This window comes from Pteropus alecto, unplaced genomic scaffold (assembly GCF_000325575.1).
Source record: "Pteropus alecto unplaced genomic scaffold, ASM32557v1 scaffold22, whole genome shotgun sequence".
NCBI classification, from domain to species: domain Eukaryota; kingdom Metazoa; phylum Chordata; class Mammalia; order Chiroptera; family Pteropodidae; genus Pteropus; species Pteropus alecto.
This window is the reverse complement of record NW_006434839.1, coordinates 8,300,298-8,322,482: the sequence shown is the minus strand read 5'-3', so window position 1 is coordinate 8,322,482 and position 22,185 is coordinate 8,300,298. Positions and strand designations below refer to the sequence as shown.

Below are 22,185 nucleotides of genomic sequence, written 5' to 3'. Positions count from 1 at the left end.
AAAAATAACTATTTTTTCAGGAGGTATAAAGTTACTCTTAAAATTTTTTTTCTCTTTTTTAGTTCAGGATAAAATACTAAGATCTCAGAACACAATTGTGGATTTATAAAAACTATAGGTAGAGTAGAAAGAGCAGTACGTATTAGGAAAAATAAATTTAGTTTTATAAATATCCATAAATTATAACAGTAACAATGTGCCCTTTTAAAACTTTTTTTTTTTTTCAGTATTCCTGGTAGAAATTTAAAATTACTTTATAATGAGTTCAAGAATTTAAATCTAGGGCTTTTCTTCCAATTCAAGTGTAACATATTTACTTTTGTACGTAGTCAGAAACTCGTTATAAAACAGGAATTTGTCATAAACTAGATGAAGTTTAAACTCAACATCAGTAAAAATCGTATAATGATGAGGTACACAAGAAAACTATAATACAGATGGTGATATTGTAAGCCATTTTAATATTAATATGCATATAGTTCTCATCACCATCCCCGTCAGTGTCATTACCATTGAATTTGCATTGAATACTTATTCCATATCAGTTCAGTATAGTTCAGTACCTCAAACAAAATAGTAAAGTAACTTTGAATCCTATAAATAGATTCAACCCAGGTCCAAAGTGTTTTTGGAGTATGGGGGAGAAAAAGACTTTTAAAAATCTATAACGTTATATTAATGAACATAGAATTATCTTGTACTTTAAAAATGGAAGGTGGTGCTAGAATTATGATAGAATCGAGCTTAGGCCTATTTTATCTCCTATCTTATATACAAGTTAAAACCCAAGTCTTTATTTATTGTTCCTTTACAGATTTTTGTTAATTCTTTGCTTTGAAATTATCCTACTGCTATATTTATATTAACAAGAGGTTATTATTAGGAGAATGGTAAGTAAAAGAGGAGTGGGTTATGTACCTATCAAGTAAGTAGTGGGTGGAAAATCAAAAACATTAGTCTTCAAAGTACTCCCAAATTGAATTTGGAACGTCTGCTGGCTCTATGTAACTGAACTCTGCAAAGCTTTGTACTTCCCTGCTGACATCCTCAGTGTTTTCATGTGGAAAATAAGTACTCAAAAAAAAAGTTTGGCTTGTTCTGATCTTTTAAAAACAGAACATCAGCAGATAACATTGTGAGGGAAACAATTTATTTTCTTGCTTTTGACTGGTTACAAATTTTTTCACAAAAGATACTTATGTCTTTATTTTTATAAGTTGAAAAAAGAGTGGCTTAGGGGTAGTCTGAGTATAACACGTATATTGTCCTTGTATATAGCCTTTGTTTCTCCAGACTTTTATAAAATGATTGTTGCTTGGAAGCTAAGTTCTATTAAATAATGTTTGGTTTTCAACTGATTAGATGTTATAGCAGAACAGCAGGGGTGGAAAAAAACAGATTTTTCAGTGCTAATTCAGCTAACAACTAGGTCTGTGACCTTGAACAATTACACAATCTGTGTAAGCCTTCATTTTCTCTTCTATTTCATGCAAATAAAGTTATATATTGGAACTTAACTCCAAAAATTACTTGGGGTTGTTCTTGACACTTTAAGATTTGACACTTAAGTGAGACAGAGGCATTAAGATATGTTTAAAAGAGAAAGAGGCATTAAGATATGTTTAAAAGTTACATTGTCATTTTTAATTTAACATATTAAAACTTTTTTAATTCAGAGGCTTTTGTGTTTCTTAAGAACATAGTGGCAGGTTAGTTCCGAAGCTTTCCATGTTGTTGCTTTGTGTGATTTTCAGGAATAATGAGAACCAAACAAAAAAGATTTTAAAAACACACATGCAGATCACATATTCAGCAAAACCAGGAGCCAAAGAAAACTCCTAATTTCTTGTAAGTTTAGCCAAAAACAGCTGAAATATCCAGAACCTGTATTAAAGCCCACAACAGTATAATGGGGGAGAACTAGGAATGCAGAGGGCGCCTCTAGCAGAGGTACATCTTAATGGGAAGTATCGTGAGCAGGGCAGAAAGTTGAACCCAGGGCAGCCATTGGGGGAGTCAGTAACATATCATGTGGAAAGTACCCAGAAAGGCCCAGAGGTGGTAGGTGTCAGAAAGCACCATCTTCTAAAAGTACAGGAAACACCATGACAAGTAAGGACCATTGGCTCCTTTTGCAATGGCTGGTGAAGGATTTGGGGGAGCTCAGGGCTTGAGATAGAAGCTCCCTAAACCAGATGAGGGTTCATGGAGTTAGAGAAGACGTGGCTTTACAGAAACACCATATTTTGAAGAAGCTATTTAATTCAGTAGCAACAGAGGAGGGAGTCCTTGAGCAAGAAAATTACCCTTTCATAGAAACCCTCTGTTATCTGGTACAGGGAAATTCAACTTATTTAAATGTGAAAACCTAAAAAGCAATCAACACCAAATCTTTAGAGGAGAAATTATCTGGTACAGGGAAATTCAACTTATTTAAATGTAAAAACCTAAAAAGCAATAAACACCAAATCTTTAGAGGGGTACTCTAAAGAAAAACAATAAAAAGAAAAAGAACAGCAAAAAATCTTCACACAACAGCAAATGTAAATTATATTTCAGTATCTGAACATGAATTAAATAACTTAATGAAGCTTGAAACTGAAGAAAACTATAAAGCATAAATTCAAGAATGCTGATGAGATGAACAAATAATAGGAGCAGGTGAAACTGGACCTGGTAAAACTCAGGAAAGAAAGTGAAGAAAAACATAGTAATACTTTTAAAAATGAAGACTAATCTACAAGGAACATAATGAAGAATAGGAAGGATCATATAGGATAGAAATGGGATATGATATAGGATAGAAGAGCAGATAATAATGGAATAAGGATAGAAAAAGGATTAGCCAGAAAATTATGAAGAAGACAGGTAAAAGTAAGCCAATATACATATAACTAGAGACATTAAAGACAGAAAACAGAACAATGGAACAGAACAAATATTTATAAATAAAATTTAAGACAACTTTCCTAAAGAAAGAAGACTATTCTACATATCAAAAGGACATGCTGTATTCAGGGAAAATTGACCAAGGCATTCAACTCTAAGACATGTGTTAGTAACACTGAATTTCAAAGATAAAGAAGCCATTATTCAGGGCAAATAGGCAAAATGATCAGGTCACCTAAAAGAGAAATAAAATGAGACTGGTAACAGATTTCTCTACAGCTAAATTCAGTGCCAGGAAAACAATAGAGCAACACCTGGAAGGTATTCAGGAAACGACAGTGTGAGTCAAGGATTTTATATCTAGCCAAACTGTCCTTCAAGTTTGAACACTTTTTGAAGACATTACTAGAAAATGGAATACAAGCTAGCCAAGAAATGGCAGGAGAAACTTTAGTCAACGGATTGGAGATCTCAGCTCATTGACATTCTCCCTAGGTCAGTGTGGATCATTGGCAGGCTGAACATTTACTGTCCTCCTGCCCCGCATCCTGTGAAATGACAAGAGAATACATTAGTAACAGTGTTGAAAAACAAGAAAGAATGTGCTTGGAGAACTTAGAAATTTGGAGGAGGGGCAAAAATTCCTTTAAGGTAGAAAGCGGATAAGATCCGATCCAACCAGAAGAAACTGGAGTGTGTAAGATTGCAGCAGCTTGATTCTCAGAGTTTATTTAGCTAGGGCAAACATTAGATGATCAGTTGGAGACTGAACATCAGGGCCTTCTTCAGTTTGACTGAGTAGCACATAATTGTGAACTCATGTTGAATGTGGACATTGGAGCTAGAAAGATAGAGCAATACTCCCAGGGGCACTGGAGGAATCCCCAGTGGAACCCCCCACAACATCACATCTCATTTCTCCCCACCCAATTCCTTGAAGCAGGCTACTGTATATGCAACAGGCGGGTGACTAGGGATTCTCAGATACAATAAGGACTAGAACAACAACAAAAAATCCAAATATTTGAAGATAGTTCATACCATGAATCAGGAGTGCTGAACTCAACAAATTAAGAATTAACAAAGAAAAGCAGTATTCTAAACTGAAGAGACCTTTAAGATAAGTGATATTTTTAGAGCAATTCAGGAGGCTATTGCATCCATGAGAAAGACAGATCTAGAAAAATTATAAATTGATTCAAAATAAAAACCTCAGTAAATTAACTAAAAAGCAGAACAGCCACAGTCACCTCTAAATGGTTACTAAATTAATGAGCTGAAATTATGAGAGATAAGTCAAACAGAGCAAAAGTCATGAAGTTTCATTACTGCCTACTAGGAGTTCTAGAAGAGAATGCAGGCCAAAACATAATCGCAAGGCAAAATGAAGAAAACTTCTAGAGCCGAAGACAGTTGTCAGAATGAAGTGCAGATCAGGATGAATGAAAAAGAATATCCCTATCTAGATACTCTTAATGACTTTTCAGAACTCAGGATTAAAAGAAAATCCTAAAAGCCACAGAGAAAAAACTGGTTACTTTTTTAGGCAAACAAATGAGACTAAGTACATTAAATATCTCCACAAGGAAAGAGAAACTCCCTTTGTAGCCATATGAAGTAGAACCATAGGGGCTCGATAACTGTAGGAAACCTGGTAACAGAGATTGGCCAAAATTAGTATGAGTCTGTGAAAATATAAATTGGCTCACATCATGTAGATCCCTCAGGATTTTCAGCATGATCCCCAGGTATTTGGAGAGATTTGAGCCTTAAGTATTTAGGACAGGGTAATGTGACTCAGCTTCAGTGAAGTCCTAGACAGTGATATATATAGTAGGTGAATGAGGCCATAGTGAGTTGTCTTCAGCAATATATGGATTGCTTTTAATGATAGAATCATTTAAGATTAAAAAGTAGGAGCACTTTCTTTGGAGTACCAGGAACATGAAAACTTTGACATTTCAGTTTTGCAACCTTATTCACAAAGATTTCACCCTTGAGAAATAGATTTTCATCTTAATTTATGGAAGTGTGCCGGAAACCTGGGAAATGGCCAGTGAGTGGTTCTTTTTAGTGCTATGTAAAGATTAGGAGATGCTAGAATCTTTTCTTTTTAATATTAATTTAAAAGTCTTTGCAATTATTAAAATAGCTTTTTATTAAAAACAGTCCAAAATAAATAGCAGAAGTAATTTGATGGGAGAAGAGAAGTTAACATACAATGGCTAGTATTTGTGCTTTAGCAAAATAATAGATGTTTTATGTACACAATTTATTCTTTAAATGTAAATGTCACTTGTGTTCAACATCTAATTCCCAACTTGGACATATATATTCTTTGAAATAGAATTTAATTCTTATTGTCTAGTGAGAAATAGCTGTTTTCCCAGAGATATTTTTATGAAAAGCTATAATCTCCTTGAGTTAAATGAATCAAAGAATCAAGATTGGCTTTTGAACATGGGTTGTATAACATATTACCTCAGAGAAAATTAAATTTATGGTATTGTGTTAAAAGAAGGCAAGAGTCATCACAACGTAGATATCAGTCTGAAGACTGATTGCTATAAATGTCTTTTGTTTGTGTTACTGTATTTTGTAACATAATTTGAAGAGTTTTATAAAATAAATGCCGTGAAATGTATTTAGCTGCTTCACATATGTGAATCACTTATTCACATATCTGCTCATTAAATGGTAGCAAGATTAATTGGATGCTTACCTAGAATAGAAAGGAGTTTTTATAAGGATGAAAAGGAGGGTGTGATCACTATTTACTGAGAGTATGATCTGTATTTACTGTTAGGTTTATAAATCAGTACCTCATGCATTCTTGGTTGATTTGGTAAAAATCATGCAGTTTCAAGAAAACATAAAGCCCTTTAACGCAACATATTTTACTCCTACTGAGAAAAATGGAAACATGAAAAAGTATTTAGAAATTCATCCTGAATCTGCCAGGTGGTGAGCAGTATTGCAATAAGTACATATGATAAACAGGGGTGGTCTTTATGTTATTAGTTGAAGTTTAGTTTTTTTGAGAATCTAAAACTGCACACATTGGTTCGTTTTAGCACATACGACAGGAACAATCTAAAACGGTTCAATCTGTTGCCTTGTTCTGATAGATGTGTATGGACTCAGAAAAACATATGATCTACACCTTTGGTGGTAGAATTTTGACATGTAATGGCAGCGTAGACGACAGCAGAGCCAGTGAACCACAATTCAGTGGGTTGTTTGCTTTCAACTGTCAATGTCAAACCTGGAAACTTCTTCGAGAGGACTCCTGTAATGCTGGGCCTGAGGACATCCAGTCTCGGATAGGACACTGCATGCTATTTCACTCAGTAAGAATATTCTGTATATTGTATTATCTTATTTTGTCATGTGTATCTCAATAGGAAAAGAAGTGGTAAAATCTGATTCATTAGTAGGAGATCCAAACTTTGCATTAGAAATAAATGATTAGTGTTAGCAATGATAGACAAAAATAAAACTTTTAATAGTGAACTCATTCCTATCAATTTAGTAATTCCCAAGTAGTTATCACCTGAAAGTAATCTAGGCACTCTTATGACTAACTTCACTGCTTATATAGATATTGCAGCCTTTTCTCTTTCTTATACCTTTCTAGTTATTGATTTCTTTTAGTAACTAGAAGATCAGTTTTTTATGTTCTTATTTTCCCCGCTCTTCATTAAGCGTGAATAATTAAGAATTGACTTTATAGAATTAGAATTAAAATTGATCAGTAAAATCAACATACAGACTTTCTTTAACCTTTTCACGTGTTATAGTGAAAACTTGGCCTTCTTTCTGTGAACATAATTTTTAAAATATATTGTGGAATATTTTAAACAGACCAAGTGAAGAGAAGAGCATGATAAATTTCTATGTACTCGTTTATCAGGTGCAGGAGTTATCAGTCTTCCTTTCTTCACTTTTCATGTATCTACTCTACTTATATTTCATTAATCTTTCTGATGTTTCTTTGATTTTTAAGTTTATTCTTAAATTGTATTGTGCTGGGATATTTTAAAGCAAATCTAGACTTTGTATCATTATACCTGTAAATGCCATACTGTATCCCTAACAGATAAGGACTTTTTAAAAACATAATCGCAATACAAATATAAGACATAACCAAAGTAAAAGCAATTTCTTAATATCATTTAATACATGGTATTTTTCTGAAGCAACTTTTCATAGTTGGTTTATTTGAGTCAGGATTCATAAAAGGTCTGCATGCTACATTTGGTTGTTAAGTCTCTTAAATCCCTTTTAATCTCTGTAACAGTACTCATACTTCCTATTTTTTCCCCCACATACCACTTATTTGTTAAAGAAACTGAATCTCTGTGCTTTAGAATTTCCTATATTCTTGATATGGCTGATTTTATCATCATCATCATAATATTTAACATGATCTTTTATCCTCCATATTTTCTTTAAGCTGGTAGTTAAATTCCGAGTCTTGATTTCAGATCTCCACTTTTTGAAGGGAGGTGATGGGGATGAGAGATACAAAAATACTTCATAGGTGATCTGATTGCAAAATATCAAGAGGCATTTAATGTGTAATTGTCATACTTTTGGTGATATTAAAATTGTTCACTGAGTTCAGTCAACTTTTGACCTCATGGCTTTAGCAGCCTTTGATAGTCATTGCCTAGGTTGTAAAATGGTGATTTTTCCGATTGTATCATTTCTTCTGCATTTATAAACTGTGATCTATTATAAAAAATACTCATTAACTATGTGGCTATCCTGATATGTAAACCACACAGGATAGGCAATAAAATGTTTAATTTTTTTCCTTTATCATTTCATATTGAGTTGAGGCTCCAAAGTTAATGGATTTTTTTTAAGTATTATTATGAACTCATCAATTTTTATGTATTTGATGTGTTTAATCCAATGATGTCATTGCTCTTTTTGATGCTCATTTTTTTTCTCTGTGGCCAGTAGGAGTGCCCCTCTCACAGTATATCCATACATATGTGTGTGCGTGTGTATACATACATATATATATCTTTTTTAATAAGAAAAATTGAATTGAATCATGAGTTCATGCCGATGTGTCCAATTCAAATTAAAGATTATAGAGTTTTTAAGTTAGTATCTTTGATTTTGTATTTGTTTATCTTTTAAGTTTAAAATTCTTCTTAATGTCATTATTATATTTACTTGTTCTGTTTTTAATAGTTTACAGAATAACAAAACTAACAACAAAATCACTGAATGCTGTTTAAGATTGCTTTTTGATTACTTTTCTGTTGAGAATATAGCCCATTAAGGATGGATAGTCAAAAACATAAATTAAAATCACTAGAAATACTACTTCTTTGTGTGATCATCTTTCTGTTTGGTCATATCTTTATATACAGATAGGTTTATTTCTTTTTTTTTTTCAAATATCAGAGTTTTTTTTTCATTTAAGTTAATTTGGTTTTCTAGTTAAATAAAAGCATATACCTAGGTCTAAAGGCAAAACTGTAAGTCAAGGTACTTTCCTAGAGATTTGGTTTTCATACCTGTCTTCCTGTTCTGCCTCTTCTCCTATAGGTAACTGTCCTTTATTAGTTTCCTTCTTTTGTTTCTTTTTGAACACATATACATTCCTTTTTCTCCTTTCTTATGCAGAGGCACCACCTTCTACATATTATTCTGCCCCGTGCTTTTTTTTACTTTAATAGGATACGCTAGAGATCACCTCTTAGCAGTATATATAAAGCTTCCTCATTCCTCTTTGTACCAGCATAGTACTTCATTGCATGAAATCTGTCATAAAATTACTTTTTAGAGGTTTAAATTTTTAAAAATTCATTCTGAAATCTTCACGGAAATGACAGCCTTCTCCGTTCTTTGCCCTTTTTTTCTTATTTTTCAGAAAAATCGTTGCTTATATGTATTTGGTGGCCAGCGATCGAAGACCTATTTGAATGATTTCTTTAGTTATGATGTGGACTCTGATCATGTAGACATAATATCAGATGGCACCAAGAAAGACTCTGGAATGGGTAAAGGCATTTAGCAATTTTTCTCTCATATCCTACTTAACTACTTTAGGTAGAAGACTGTAGCCTATTGTCTAACCATTCCTTCCTCCTTTCCCCATTTCTTTAATTGAAGTAATTCTGAGTGAAAGGAAGAAAACTACCAGCTAAATTATCCAATTCTGTTTAAAATATATGAATTATTATTATTTCTTTTAAACAGAAAATTATCTGAATTTCTAAAGTAATTATGTGTGTGCTTGCTGTGGGAGGGGGCAGCTTTACAAGAGTTAATACCCTAAAAACTGTATTCTGTATTTACGAATCTTTTCCACTTTTGTTTTTTCTGTAGCGACTTATATTTTAGGCACTAGCATAGTAGAGTATATCTTTGTTCTGAGGAAGGGCTTCACGTAATTGGTAATGCCGTTTACGTTTACAAGCTCAGCAGCCAAGAAGTTATTCTCCTAGTAATAGGGTGATTGGTTTGAGATAGTCCCAGTTTTATGCATCTTGCTCTGGCATAATAATATATTCACTCTCAAATGTATCTTATTTTGGATGAATTACCCTACCTGTGTTAACTAATACCCTACATATTTGTCACTTTGCTTATGATAATGGTTAGTATACACAGACGAATGGTATTTCTTTAAGGCTCAGTGGTGTAAAATGACTAATTTGAACAATAAGGTGAGAAATTAGATCAGCTTGCTTTTCCTTTTAGCTATTATTTATAAAAAACAGATCTTTTATTAAAATAGTTCATATTTAGGAGGGAAAATTTTTTTTATTAATGATAGCACCATAGTAAAAAATAAAAAGTGCGCATGAAGTAGTTGGCCCTCGGGATCCTTCTCCCATACCTCCTACTTGGTAGAGGCTAGAACTTTATTCTCTGGGGGAAATGAAATGATAGAGGCTCTGTGGAGGCCGAGAGGACAGAGAAGAAAATAGGACGATTAAACCTATAAATTAAATAGTGGAACTTCGAACCACTTCCCTGTTCCTATGATGCTAGACACATTTCCTAGCAGAAGATTGGAGTCACCTTCTCTGGAGGAAATGTATGGCTTCAGAGCAAAGATATTTGGATACTGTTGTTTGGGGATCTCCAGTCCTCCAATAAAATGGCTAATCTTGCTGCCTAGTCCCCAGGACAATGCCACTTTCACAGCCCAGTCCCAGTATAGTGTAGCCACAGTACACATACTATTTTCAATTAAGTTTTTTATTTCTTTACTCTTAATGAAATGTCAGTTAAGTATCTTTTGTATTAGGGCCTTCACCATGAAAGAGACAAACACAAAACAAATGTGAAAACAGAAATCTGGAGTAATGCACTGAACACAAGTAAATGAAAATAATGGTCAAGATCAATTTTCTTAGAGGAAAGGATTCTGCATCCGTAAAATGACAATAGGATGCAATCAAAGACCAGAGACTAGGAATAGCTTTTGGAAAATAAATTTTGTTAGAATAAAAAAGTAAAAGAGTTGTAAGAAATCTGAAAAATGGAGTTGGAAATTAGAGAAAATAAGAGTCTTAGAAAATCAATCCAGGAGGTCCAATATTGAACTAATAAGGATTTCTACAGTCATAGAGAACAAAGAAAATGGTGGAGACTAGATTATAAAATAAGTACCAGAAAATTTCCTTAAACTGAAAACCATTATAAATGGTTTATAAATGGCCCCCTACAGAAGTTAGTCAGTACATCAAATTTAGAAAAAAACAAAAAACAAGAACTTCACTCCGAAGGCACATCATTGTGCGTTGCGAAATTTCACATATCAGGCATAAAAGGACTATCTTCAAGGCTTCGAGTGTGAAATGAGGTCACATTCCAAAGGAACAGGACTTAGAATGTTGTACCTAGAATGATATTCTCAGCAACATTGGAAGCTATAAGATAAGGGGGAATAAGATCTTAAAAATTCTGAGGGAAAGTTATCATCAACCTAGAATTCTGTTTCTGGCCAAATACCTGTGAAACAAATGGGAAGAAATACTATTTTTAGACATATAAGATTTATTAGTGGAATGTGTTTGCCTTATTCTAGGTAATAGGAAACCCAGAGAACCATGTCTTAAACAAATAGAGAATCTTTTCTCTCACAAAGTAAGAAATCCAGATGAAGATAATCTGGGATTGATGCCGTGACTTGAGCAATGTCATGAAGGCCCCCAAGTTCTTTTTAATCTTTCTGTTTTTCCATTCTTAACATGGCTGTAGCCTCGTGGTGGCAGTTGGCTGAAGCACCTCAAACATCATGTCTTCATTCCGGACAGGAAAAAAGGAAGGAGAGCAAAACTTGACCAGAAAGCTCCCTAGTTACAGTTCATTGACTAGAACTGTGAAACCTGGCTTCAAGAGAGTCTGGGAAAGTGAGCATTTAGCTTTTCCAGCCTTTATATAGTATATCGGAAGGAAATTGAAAATGGCTATTGGGACATGCAATCAACAGTGCCTGCTACACGAGATTAAACAAAATGATAGATCTTTTTATTTGTTCTTTCTTAGGAAGTTACTACACCTTATACACTAACAAAAGGGAGCAAAAGTAAATAAAAAGAACACATAGGAGCTGGGAAAAAGGATCTAACACAGGAAAGCACTGAAGGGACATCAAGATGATACCTGCACAGCAAACCTCTGAGCATCTAGTTCAAATTGGAGTGGGAGGACATAACATAGTAGACTTCTCTTCTTCACCAAAAGAGAGGTTTCCAGATAAAAGTAGACTCTCTAGGTATGTTTAGCATTTGGAATAGAAAGTTAATAGATAAATAACATCCGATGTAAAAGATTACGGAGAGGAACATAATAGGAAAAGCAAAAATTTTTACGAGAAAGGTGACATCACGGTCTGTTTCTTGGCTCTATGATGAGCAGTATTTCTCTAATCATAATGCAAAAACTACAATTTAACCAAAAATTTGGATAAAATTTAGTGGGAGGATAGGGTGAGGGGAATGGGGGGTAGTGTCAGTGTAGTAAAAACCTTCATCTATAACAAGGAGTCAGTAGGTGATGTCTAAAATAGCAGCCGAAGCTATTATTTAGAAATGTGGAAAGAAATACAGTAAATGACTAATAACGTTACTTAGCCTATCTAAAATTGTCTCTTATTTGTTTACTCATTTATTTTCTGCTACTGTAGGATAATCTAGAGGTATATGATTTAATGTTTGACTTCCTCTAGCTTTTAAGAAGTCATTCTAACTTTCCATTAAAATAACTAGGAGGAGAGGTAATACTTCCTCATAATGTTAATGTAGCTTTACCAGAAGATAGTGATTGATTTGACAAATAGGTATTGAAAACTAATACACACTGGCTTAGTGCTAGACTAAAATACAGTGGAACAAGATGATTGTGGTATCTCAAAGTACTTATAATCTAGCTAGTAGATAATGTATCGATGGATTAAGATCTTTATTTAGATCTTACCATATGCCAGTCACTTAATCACGGCACTTTATGAATATCTCCAACTGGTGGTAATATTCTTGTTTACCATATGAGAAAAATTGAACTTGAAGTAATATATTCAACATTACACAACCAAAAAAAGGTAGAGCTGGGATTTAGAAGTTTGAGTGCAAAGAAGGTTTATTTCCCACCATTCTAAACTGTTTCTCAAGATTTAAAAAAAAAAGTGGCAAAGAGTAATAGTGGCTAAGAATTAGTAGAAAAATTCACTTTAATAAGTAGGCTTTAATGACTCATTTGAAGATTTTAAAAAATGATTAGTATAATTCATTCATGGTTATAGCTAGCTTTAGAGCAGACAAGGTGTGATAATTGTTCTTTTTTTTTCAATTTTGTTTTAATTATAAAAGTAATATTCTTGTAGGTAATTTGGAAAATATAAACAGATGCAAAAGAAACATATTGACGTATTTTCTACTTTAAAACTTATTTATTGTATAAAATTTAGCACAATTTTAGTCTGCTATTTTAAATTTATTATTAAATTGTCACTTTTTCGTCATTATAGTTTATTACCATGGACTAGAGATATTAGTAGAAAAGGCAAGTGGATTCATTTCCTAATTACTGCTATAATCAACTTTTGTGAAATCAGAATCACCATTAATTTTTAATTGATTTATGGTGAGTTATCTCACAATGCAAACAAATCCTTATTCATTAATTTAATAATATTTGTTGATTACCTACTAGCATCTAAGTTTGACCCTCTCCATTCTTCCCTCCCAACATATGTCAGTGCCAACATATGCCAAGTGTGTTTTATGGACCTGGGTGATGAGATCCCTTCTCAGAAAAGACTCACATTCTAGTGGAGAGAAACCTACAGTTGCCTTCTATGTACTGTGAAGAAGAAAAAAATTGGAGGCTATGCTAATGAACAACTTGGGAGGTCCCTTTTTAGATAGAGGTTGGAAGACCATTTCTCGGGAGATAATCTTTAAGATTTAAGGCAAAAAGTAGAAAATTAGGGAGAACTAAGAACTGAGAAGGGCAAATACTAAGGTCCCAAAGCTAGAAAGAACTTAGCATGTTCCAAAAACAGTTGGGGCTGATGCAAATTGAGAGTGAAATTGAAAGTTGGCATGAAATGAGGTGAAAGAAATAGTTGAGTCTGATTATTCAGTGCATTGTACAAATGCAGTAAGTTTTGTTTTTTTTTTTCTAAATACAATAGGTTATTGAAAGGGTCTTGATCTGATTCGTTTTGAAAATATCTCTCTGTTGTCTACATATACATTTTCCAAATGGTTAATTTTGACAGTATGCCTGTAAATTGCATTGTTCAAAGGCTGTATTTATAATGGGTGCTTTAACTGAGGATTTTTATGCGGAGTTGAGCATCTGGTTAGAACTACTGTACTTGGAAAAGTATCTCTACCTAAAACTGTTACAGTTATACTTGGAATTGTGGAACCTGAGTGGCTCTGTTGGCATATTAGAGTAGAACTGAAATTATTGTCATTTTTTTTTTTTCCATCTCCCTTCCTTCCCTCCTTTTCCTCCTTCCTTTTCCTTCCCTCTCATCTTTCTTTTCCTTTCTCTCCTTCTTTGCCTCCTTTCCTTCTCATTCTTCTCTTCTTTCTTTTCTACTCCCTTCTTCCTGTCCTCCTTTCTTTGTCTGTCTCCCCTGTCCCCTCCACCCCACATCAGGGATTTCTGATATGTACCCCGGATTGAGAACCACTGTTTTAGCTTTCCAGAGCCTATCTCAGTCTTTAGTCAAAGTAACCTTCGGCAAATTACTTAATGTCTAAGCCTTAGCTTGCATCTCTGTAAGTGACCAAAACTATTTTAAAGAAACTAGCACCCCCGCTCATGGCTACAGTTTCACTGATCTATCCAGTAATCAGATCATGTGAGTTTTACCTCCATCTTCTCTCTATTCCCATTGCCACTTAACTAGTTTAAGCTATCATCACTTGTTTGGCCTCTGTTTCTAGCCGCCTTCTTCCTGTGTACCCTGCCCTTCTCTCCAACCCGTTCTCCACACTACAAGCAGCATATAGTGTTACATGTTACCAGTTAAGTGCAGAACCATGCACTTTAACATTTATTCAGCAGATATTTTTGGTCACTTGCTAGCTGCCAGATAATAAGCTAAACTTTAAGGATACAACTGAGAGGAAGGGCTCTATCGACTGGAATTTATAGTTGCCCGTAGGAAGAAAAAGACTAACAACCTTACCTTTTGATTACTGCTAACAAGATAGGAAAGTATCTTTTAAAAATATAAACTCGATGGTTTTCCTTCTTGCTTAAAAGCTTTTGTTTCTGTCCTTAGGATTAAGTCTGAACTCAGCATGACTCACTGATTCCTTAATGATATGCCCCAGCTCACTTAGTATTCTTGGTATCTACCCCATTCTTGGTATCTACCCATATCTTGCCACCAATTCTTGGTTTTATGACCACTGAATACTAATTCATTATAGATAGAATACTTTTTATTGCCTTTGGGTTTTTGCTCATATTATTCTCCCTACCTGAATCACTCTTCCTTCTCACTTCCAAAATGTAGCTAACTTGTGCTCGTCTTTCAGATTTTAGCTTACAGATCATTGTCTACTGAAATTCTCTAACTCCTCAAGCTCAGGTTAGTAATTAAAGCATATGATTCTAACCTCAATTGTTAACACAATTCTATGTATTCATCTGGCAGTATAATCTTGACTGTGCTTTTCAAAACCTATGAAAAGCTCAGCTGAAATAAATAGACTTTATTCAAGATTTCTTAAAGAGCATTTAGTCTTTTCAGTACTCCAGATCTCCTAAAAAGTCTTTCACTGGGTTTAGTTAGGCCAGTCAGAAAACCTCATATTAGAACTCTGGTATTGTCCTTCCATAGAATTACTTTTACCTGATTTTTAAAAGTCCATTTAAATTTAATTTTATCTTACTTATTTTGTAAGCCATGAAAAGTCCTTTTAAAGACAAGGCAGGGTACTATTTAAATTTCCACATTATTTAATATTCTCAGAAACACCAATTTTGGACATGATTCCATAGTGTAGTGGTTAGCATGTCTGCTTTACATGCAGAAGATCCTGGGTTCGCACCCCTGTGGAGCCATGATCCATGGTCTGTGGCCATGCTACCCTAAACAAGCCTGATGTCTGATCTCGGAAGCTAAGGAGGATTGGGCCTGGTTAGCACTTGGATGGGAGACCACCTAGGAAGACCAGGTGCTGTAGGCATAAAGAATAATAAATAATAATAATAAAAAAGAAACACCAATTTTACTTGATCACATGGATGTTTTGTAGCTTACTTAAACATTCTATTAACTGTTCTTCTAAAGCTTTTTTACTATAGTTAATTACTGTAATTAGAGATGGACTTAACATATAATTACTATGTTTATGATTCAGTAATGGGGGTTATTTGATTAAAACTGCATTTGTGATGCACATTTCAAATTGGTTGTTTGAAATCATAGAAGAAATTTGTTTGAACTATTGAGATCACCAATTAGAGAAGATATATCTAATTGTTAAATTATTGCTTCCTTTTATAATTTTTTATTTTATCAGATACTATAAAACCTTAAATGGTTGCTCTTGTTAGTTATTCAGATGAATTAACTTAAATTTAACTTCTCAAGATCTGAGGAAACCAACTCTTACCTTATAACTTGAGTATAGCAGTTGTATGCTCTCCTAAGAAGGAAATTATACTTTAAATCAGTGGATTGGCAGCTACTTAGAAAGAAGGGATTTATTAGTATTGTGTCTAACACATACATAATTACATAAAAAATTCAGCACATCTAAAATTTGGGTTTATTTCTGAATAACTTTTGGCAATAAGTCTGTGAACACAAGGGGTTTAGCAGACTCTCCATATGTAAGCTCAGTATTTAACACTAATTGAAAATTATGTTTAGAACATAGTCTGTCATACCACCAGAGCTTTATGGTTTGCTATAAAAACTCAGTCTATTATAATAGGATTACTTTTTCATATCTGTATTAAATTCAAGGTAACAAACATATTGAGTCTTCATCATTTGCCAGATGCTAAGTCACACATTGGCGATACAGAGCTCTTACAGTCTAATCCCTGTTCTGTGGTAGTTATGTGTTTACTTGTTTTATTCCTTAAATTCTGTTGACTATTTTCCCACATTTGCCACTGTTTATTCTATTTTTTTTTTCTAACCATAGTGGCAGATTGATATAATTGAAAGAATAGTGAACTGAGAATCAAAATACTTGGTCTCTTCATCTGGGTCTGCCACTCATCCCTCTGCAACTTTGGCAAAATTATGTAACTTTTGTGTGGACCTGATTATTTATCTGAAAATGAGGGAATTGGACCAGTTGATCTGAAGGCCTTGTCTAGCTCCAGAATTTTGACAGTTAAATTTCATTCCCTTCTGCTGTTATCAGGCTGTGAAACTAACATATGAGCGTTGTGTGTTATTTCTGCAAGATCTGATTTATCTATAAACGAATTTTCATGAACCTTAAAAATCTTACTGATTTTCATTTTAGCTTTGGGAATATGTATATTGTGCTTATTGATATTGTTTTTTCTTTTAATATATATATAAAGTTTTTATGTTTTTGACCCTTTTAGACTTTTACCAATTGACTAAATAAGGCCAATTCAGTAGTACAGAGAAGATTCTGAAGCTGATGATTTGCCATTGTTAACAGATTAGTTAACTAAGCTAAAAACAGTCGTACTTATTTTCAGTGTGACTCACTTCATTGCTTTTGCTTTAGCATTTTTATATTTGGTTTGCGATTATTCTGATAAAATTGTATTATGTACTTTTTTCCTCTCAGCATTATTGGAGATAATAACTTTCCATAATCTCTCCCTGCTACTCTCCCCAGGGGTGGTTTTCCTAGTTATAAGCTTATCAAAGTACAATATTCGTATTTTTAATATAAAATTTTTCATTCGATAGTAAATGTGCATTAAAGTTCATATGTAAAAGAAACATCAAAATATGTAAGAACAGTAAAGACAGTTTTGAAAAATGAAAAGTAGTGAAATAATATTAACACTGCAATTTATATTTATAATTTTGTATGGATTAATGAAATAGAACAAATAATATAAAAATATTTCCAAATACATATGAAGATTTAGTATATGATGAAGTGACATTTCTACTTAGAGAAGGAAAATGGATTATTTAGTAAATGACATTAAGATGGCACTTGGAGCTGGTAAAAAAGTAAAATCTGGGTCTCTGATATCTATGTGTCACAGAAAATGCGAAGTAGACTCAAGTTTTGTACTTAAGAAATAAAATTATAAATCTAATTGATTTTAATAATTTAAGATTGGGAGAAGACCTTTCTAAACATGACATAAAACCCTCTGAAGTTATAAAGAGACTAAATTTGATTTTTTTTGCAAATAAAATTCTGTATGGATAATTACTTAAATATCAAATAATAAATGACAAATTAGCAACTAAGACAAAGGTTAGTATCTTACTGTAAACAAAAAAAAAACTCTTACAAACCAATTTTAAAAAAGGAATAATCCTCTAGTAGAACAAAGGCAAATGATCTGAGTTCAAAGAAAAAATTCAAATAGTTAATAAATTTGCTTATGTAAAGATGTTCAACTTCATAATCTTAAAAATGTAAACTAAAAGATCACTCACTGAATGTTGATATCTATTGAAATATAAAATATGTATACTTTTTGGCTAAGCATTTTTTTTTCCCAGGAATTTATCCTAGATGCATAAAAATACGTTATACAAGAGATATTTATTGCCGTATTGTTTGCAAGAGTAAAAAATCTGGAAACAACTTTTAATAGTCCACCAGTTGGTAACTAGTTAAATAAATTATGGTTGATCTAGTCAATGAGACGAATTCTTTATAGCTTAATACAACTGAGATAGATTAATAAGTATGATAGTGCTGAGTGTCAAAAGCTAGTTGGAGTTTTCTAAAAATTAAATATTGAGTGTTAGAAACCCAGATTCAGTTAAAATAATAGAAGTTATAAACTAGAGTTGTCGCTGGAGCTTAATGGGGTTTCATTCACCATTTAAAATGTCCCAAATTTACAAGATAAGAATATGGCAGACACTGTTGGTCGCCTAACCTATCGCCATTGGCCCTCTCTTCTTGTTAATCAAACCATGATTTCGTTTAATGGCAAGTTGCACAGCCTCAAGAGGTGAATCATGATTAATCTCAAGCAGTGATTGTTATCCTTTGCCAGATTATTTCACTTTCCTCGCCTCCCATGTGACACAGTTCTGGCCAATGAGACATAAGGAAATTACCCTGAAAGACATTTGAGAAAAATATCCTCCCTAAGAAAATACTGAAAGAGTTGTTTTTTCCCCTGCTTTGGATGCTCTATAAAAGGAAGTAATGCTTGGAGCTAGTACTGGGAACTTACAAAAATGAGAGGAAGGTCAAGAGAATTGTAAGGACGTTAACTAAGTACCATGATCTTATTGAATTGCCGAAATAATCCTGGAACTGTCTACTTGCAAAATTTTGTTGTGTGAGCTAATTAATCCACAGTTATTCAGGTTTTCTGTTACTTGAAGCTGAAAATATCCTAACAGAATTTTTGGAAAGCTCTTTTTATTAAATTTTACATTTCTGTGACAATTCCAATTTTTTTCATGTCTTAAAGTAATTAATAATGAATATGTATATTGGATCATGAAACAAAAAGAGTTCAGATTAGTTCATTAATGCAATAATGTATCTTCCTCAGGAATTAAAATGACTTCAAAAATATTTGTTATCTTTTTATCCTTCATATAGGATATCCTTATGTTACAAATTCTGATAAATCTCTCCCTATTGGGTAAACCAAAGAAAAAGAATGAAAAAAGGTGATTCAGACTGTCAGATGAAATATTTTATTTAATTTCCACTTTATCTGACTTTTAAAGATGCTAAAGAAAAAATAGGCGAGTTGAAGGATTATTATTGTAATTTCCTGAAAAGACTGTAAAAATAGGTTGGCATAATTGTTGTTTGTTATATAATTCTTACTCTCTGTTTTCTCAGACAGGTGTCCTTTCAGTGTGTGTTCATGATGAACATATGATCTTGTTTACTGATCTGTTTGATTAATTTTTCCTTGGGAGTCATTTTATAAAGACTGGTTAAGATTCCTGGCATTCATTCAAGCTTTTTGGCAGTTGAATCTAAAAGCTTTTAAAATATTATATGTCGCAGCTCTCCTATTCTTTTCCCCTTCCTCTGCTACTACCCATTAGAAACTATAAATTGAAAAGATAGCCTAATTTTCTTCTTGGGAAGAAAATCAATACAGAAGACGTATTAATACTTACAACATGTTAGAATGAAAGCTTCTTTCTTGGTTTTGGTTTTTAGGTCTTTTAATTTTCGATAATGCCATTTTCATTCAACCAATTTTTTAAAATAAAATTATAGGAGTAATGCAATGTACATAATTAATAAAACAGAATTCAAACAACATAAAATGCTATAAAATGCAATGTATTTCTGCCAAAATAGCAAAGTAACACAGGCTGCTAATTCTGTTCCTTAAAATCAACCCTAGAAAAATAGAGGCAACTGGCCTTCAGGAATTCTTTAAATGAGAATTATTCACTTATTATGAAAAATCTGTAGTATTTCTATCCAGATTTTTTCTGTATTTTGGTTTAGATTTTTTTCTTTTCTTGTAACTATAAAAGCAATAAATATTGGAAAAATTCATATTATATAATAGAAATTTAAAATATCCTAATCCCTGCCCTGTAACTATTATCTACAGTTTGGTGTATTTTCTTTCATATTTTTTCTATTCACATACAAACATTTTATATATAGACATTTCTGTCTTTAGTATGCAATAAAAATTATATTCGTAAGGGTCTGTAAATGTAAGGGTTAATAGAAAATTTGTCCTTGAGAGATTTTGCTTTTGAGTATTCTTAGAGTAAAATATTTGGATACCTCAAAAAAAATTCAAAAAACATTTTTACTCTTATTTTTCACAAGTTTTTTCTTCAAGCTTTGTCTCTATTATGTCAGTCCAGGGATTTTTTGTGCTTATGGTACAACACCAACCCTTCTTATGCTGATATTTATTTTGTAGATATAATGATTCTTTATTGATAGTTCCTTCCTACCTTCTTCCAGTTTACTCTATTATAATTATTACAGCCTCCTAATTGATCTATCTCTCAAGAGTCTCTCACTTTGCCTATCGATGCTGCACACTAATACCAATTTAATATTACTGAAAGTTTTCATCTTGTGGCTCTCACCCTCCTGAGTCTTGCCTTAACAACAGAAATTTTAACTTTGAAGGAGACCCAATACACTGTCTAGCTCTGCTTTCAGTTTTTAAATGAGAAACTGAGTTCCAAAAAAGTTTCTTGCATGAAATCACAGTTAATTGAGAAAGTCTAGACTAAAACAAGATTTTCTACTTTCATTCTTTTTCAGTTCTAATAGTTGGCTATTTAAGTTCCTAGAGTAGACGTCAAAAACCTATGAACACACACATCTGATTTCTGTATTATAAGCAAAGTAACTCCAAACAGATATTTTTAAGTTGGAAATTACTTATAAATAGGGATAATGTTACAAAAATATTTTAAGAGCTTTAATGGTAATGCTGTTAAAATGAGAGCATTCTCTCAAGACAGTAATTTCACATCCTATAGAATTTTATTAGCATTTGTAAAGATTAAAGATTTATCGAGGTGAAATAACTCAAGAATGTGAAACCAATATTGAACCCAGTGGTTTAATATCTTCATTTGGCTACAATTTTTCATGTTTTTTTAATTGAAGAACAATGTCTTGGTTTAGGTACTTAGCATATTAATTGGCTAAGCTTTATGACGAGTTATTTTGGCACTCTAACTCTGGCTAGCACAAAATCAATACTAGAGCACAGATAACAAAAGAAGAAAGTAGATAATTGGATTTCAAAATGAGAAACTTTTATACTTTAAAGGATACCATTAAGAAAGTGTAAAGACAGCCCATAGAATTGGAGAACACTTTTGCTAATTATATATATCTGATAAGGGACTTATATCCAGAGTATATAAAGAACTCTTAAAACTCAGTAATAAAGAAACAAACAACCCAGTTTAAAAATGGGCAAAGGATTTGAAGAGACATTTTTCCAAAGAAGATATGCAAATCAAAAACCACAATATGCTATTACTTCATAACCGCTAAGGTGGCTATAATAAAAAAGATGGAAATAGCAAAGGTTGATGAGATTGTGGAGAAATTAGAACCTTCTTAAATTATTGGACATGTCAAATGATGCAGCCAATCCATGGGAGACATATAAAGGAGAGTGGGGAGTGACTGCTAATAGGTATAGGGTTTCTTTTTGGAGTAATGAAAAAGTATTAAAATTAGATTGTAATGAGGTTTTCAATGGATATACTAAAAAACACCACACTACACTTTAAATAGGTGAATAGTACGATGTGTGAATTATATCTCAGTAAAATTGTTTAAAAAGCCAATCATAGATCCGAATATATAACTGGGAGGCAAAATCAACCTTATGCAGAGTAAAAGGCATATTGGATATGTAAGACCAAAGAAATGGGAAAGTATGTAGTATGCTTTGTGATCAAAGTAATTTTTTATAATACTTAATAGTACAGATTTTATAAACATGGTAGTCTTACCTCCCTGAGTATTATAAACCTGCCCACTGCTTCTCTCTTTGAGAAGCAATTTTTATCATTTTTCTGTTCTGCCACTAAGATGCTTCTCGGCAAAACGTGACAGTATGAAAAGGAAAATATGGTCTTATAGTCTTCTACATTCTTACATGTTTCTACCAGCCCAG

At 32.9% G+C, this 22,185-nt stretch overlaps 1 protein-coding gene across 2 annotated transcripts in view; it reads left to right on the top strand.

Moving 5' to 3' along the window:
- The window catches only part of MKLN1 (muskelin 1), a 284,216-nt gene that overhangs the window by 236,458 nt on the left and 25,573 nt on the right, over window positions 1-22,185 (top strand). For both annotated transcript variants that reach the window (XM_006910511.2, XM_025045829.1), the window contains 2 exons: window positions 6,018-6,239; window positions 8,783-8,912. In XM_006910511.2, coding sequence (XP_006910573.1) covers window positions 6,018-6,239; window positions 8,783-8,912 — 352 coding nt within the window. The remainder of the gene's footprint in view (window positions 1-6,017; window positions 6,240-8,782; window positions 8,913-22,185) is intronic.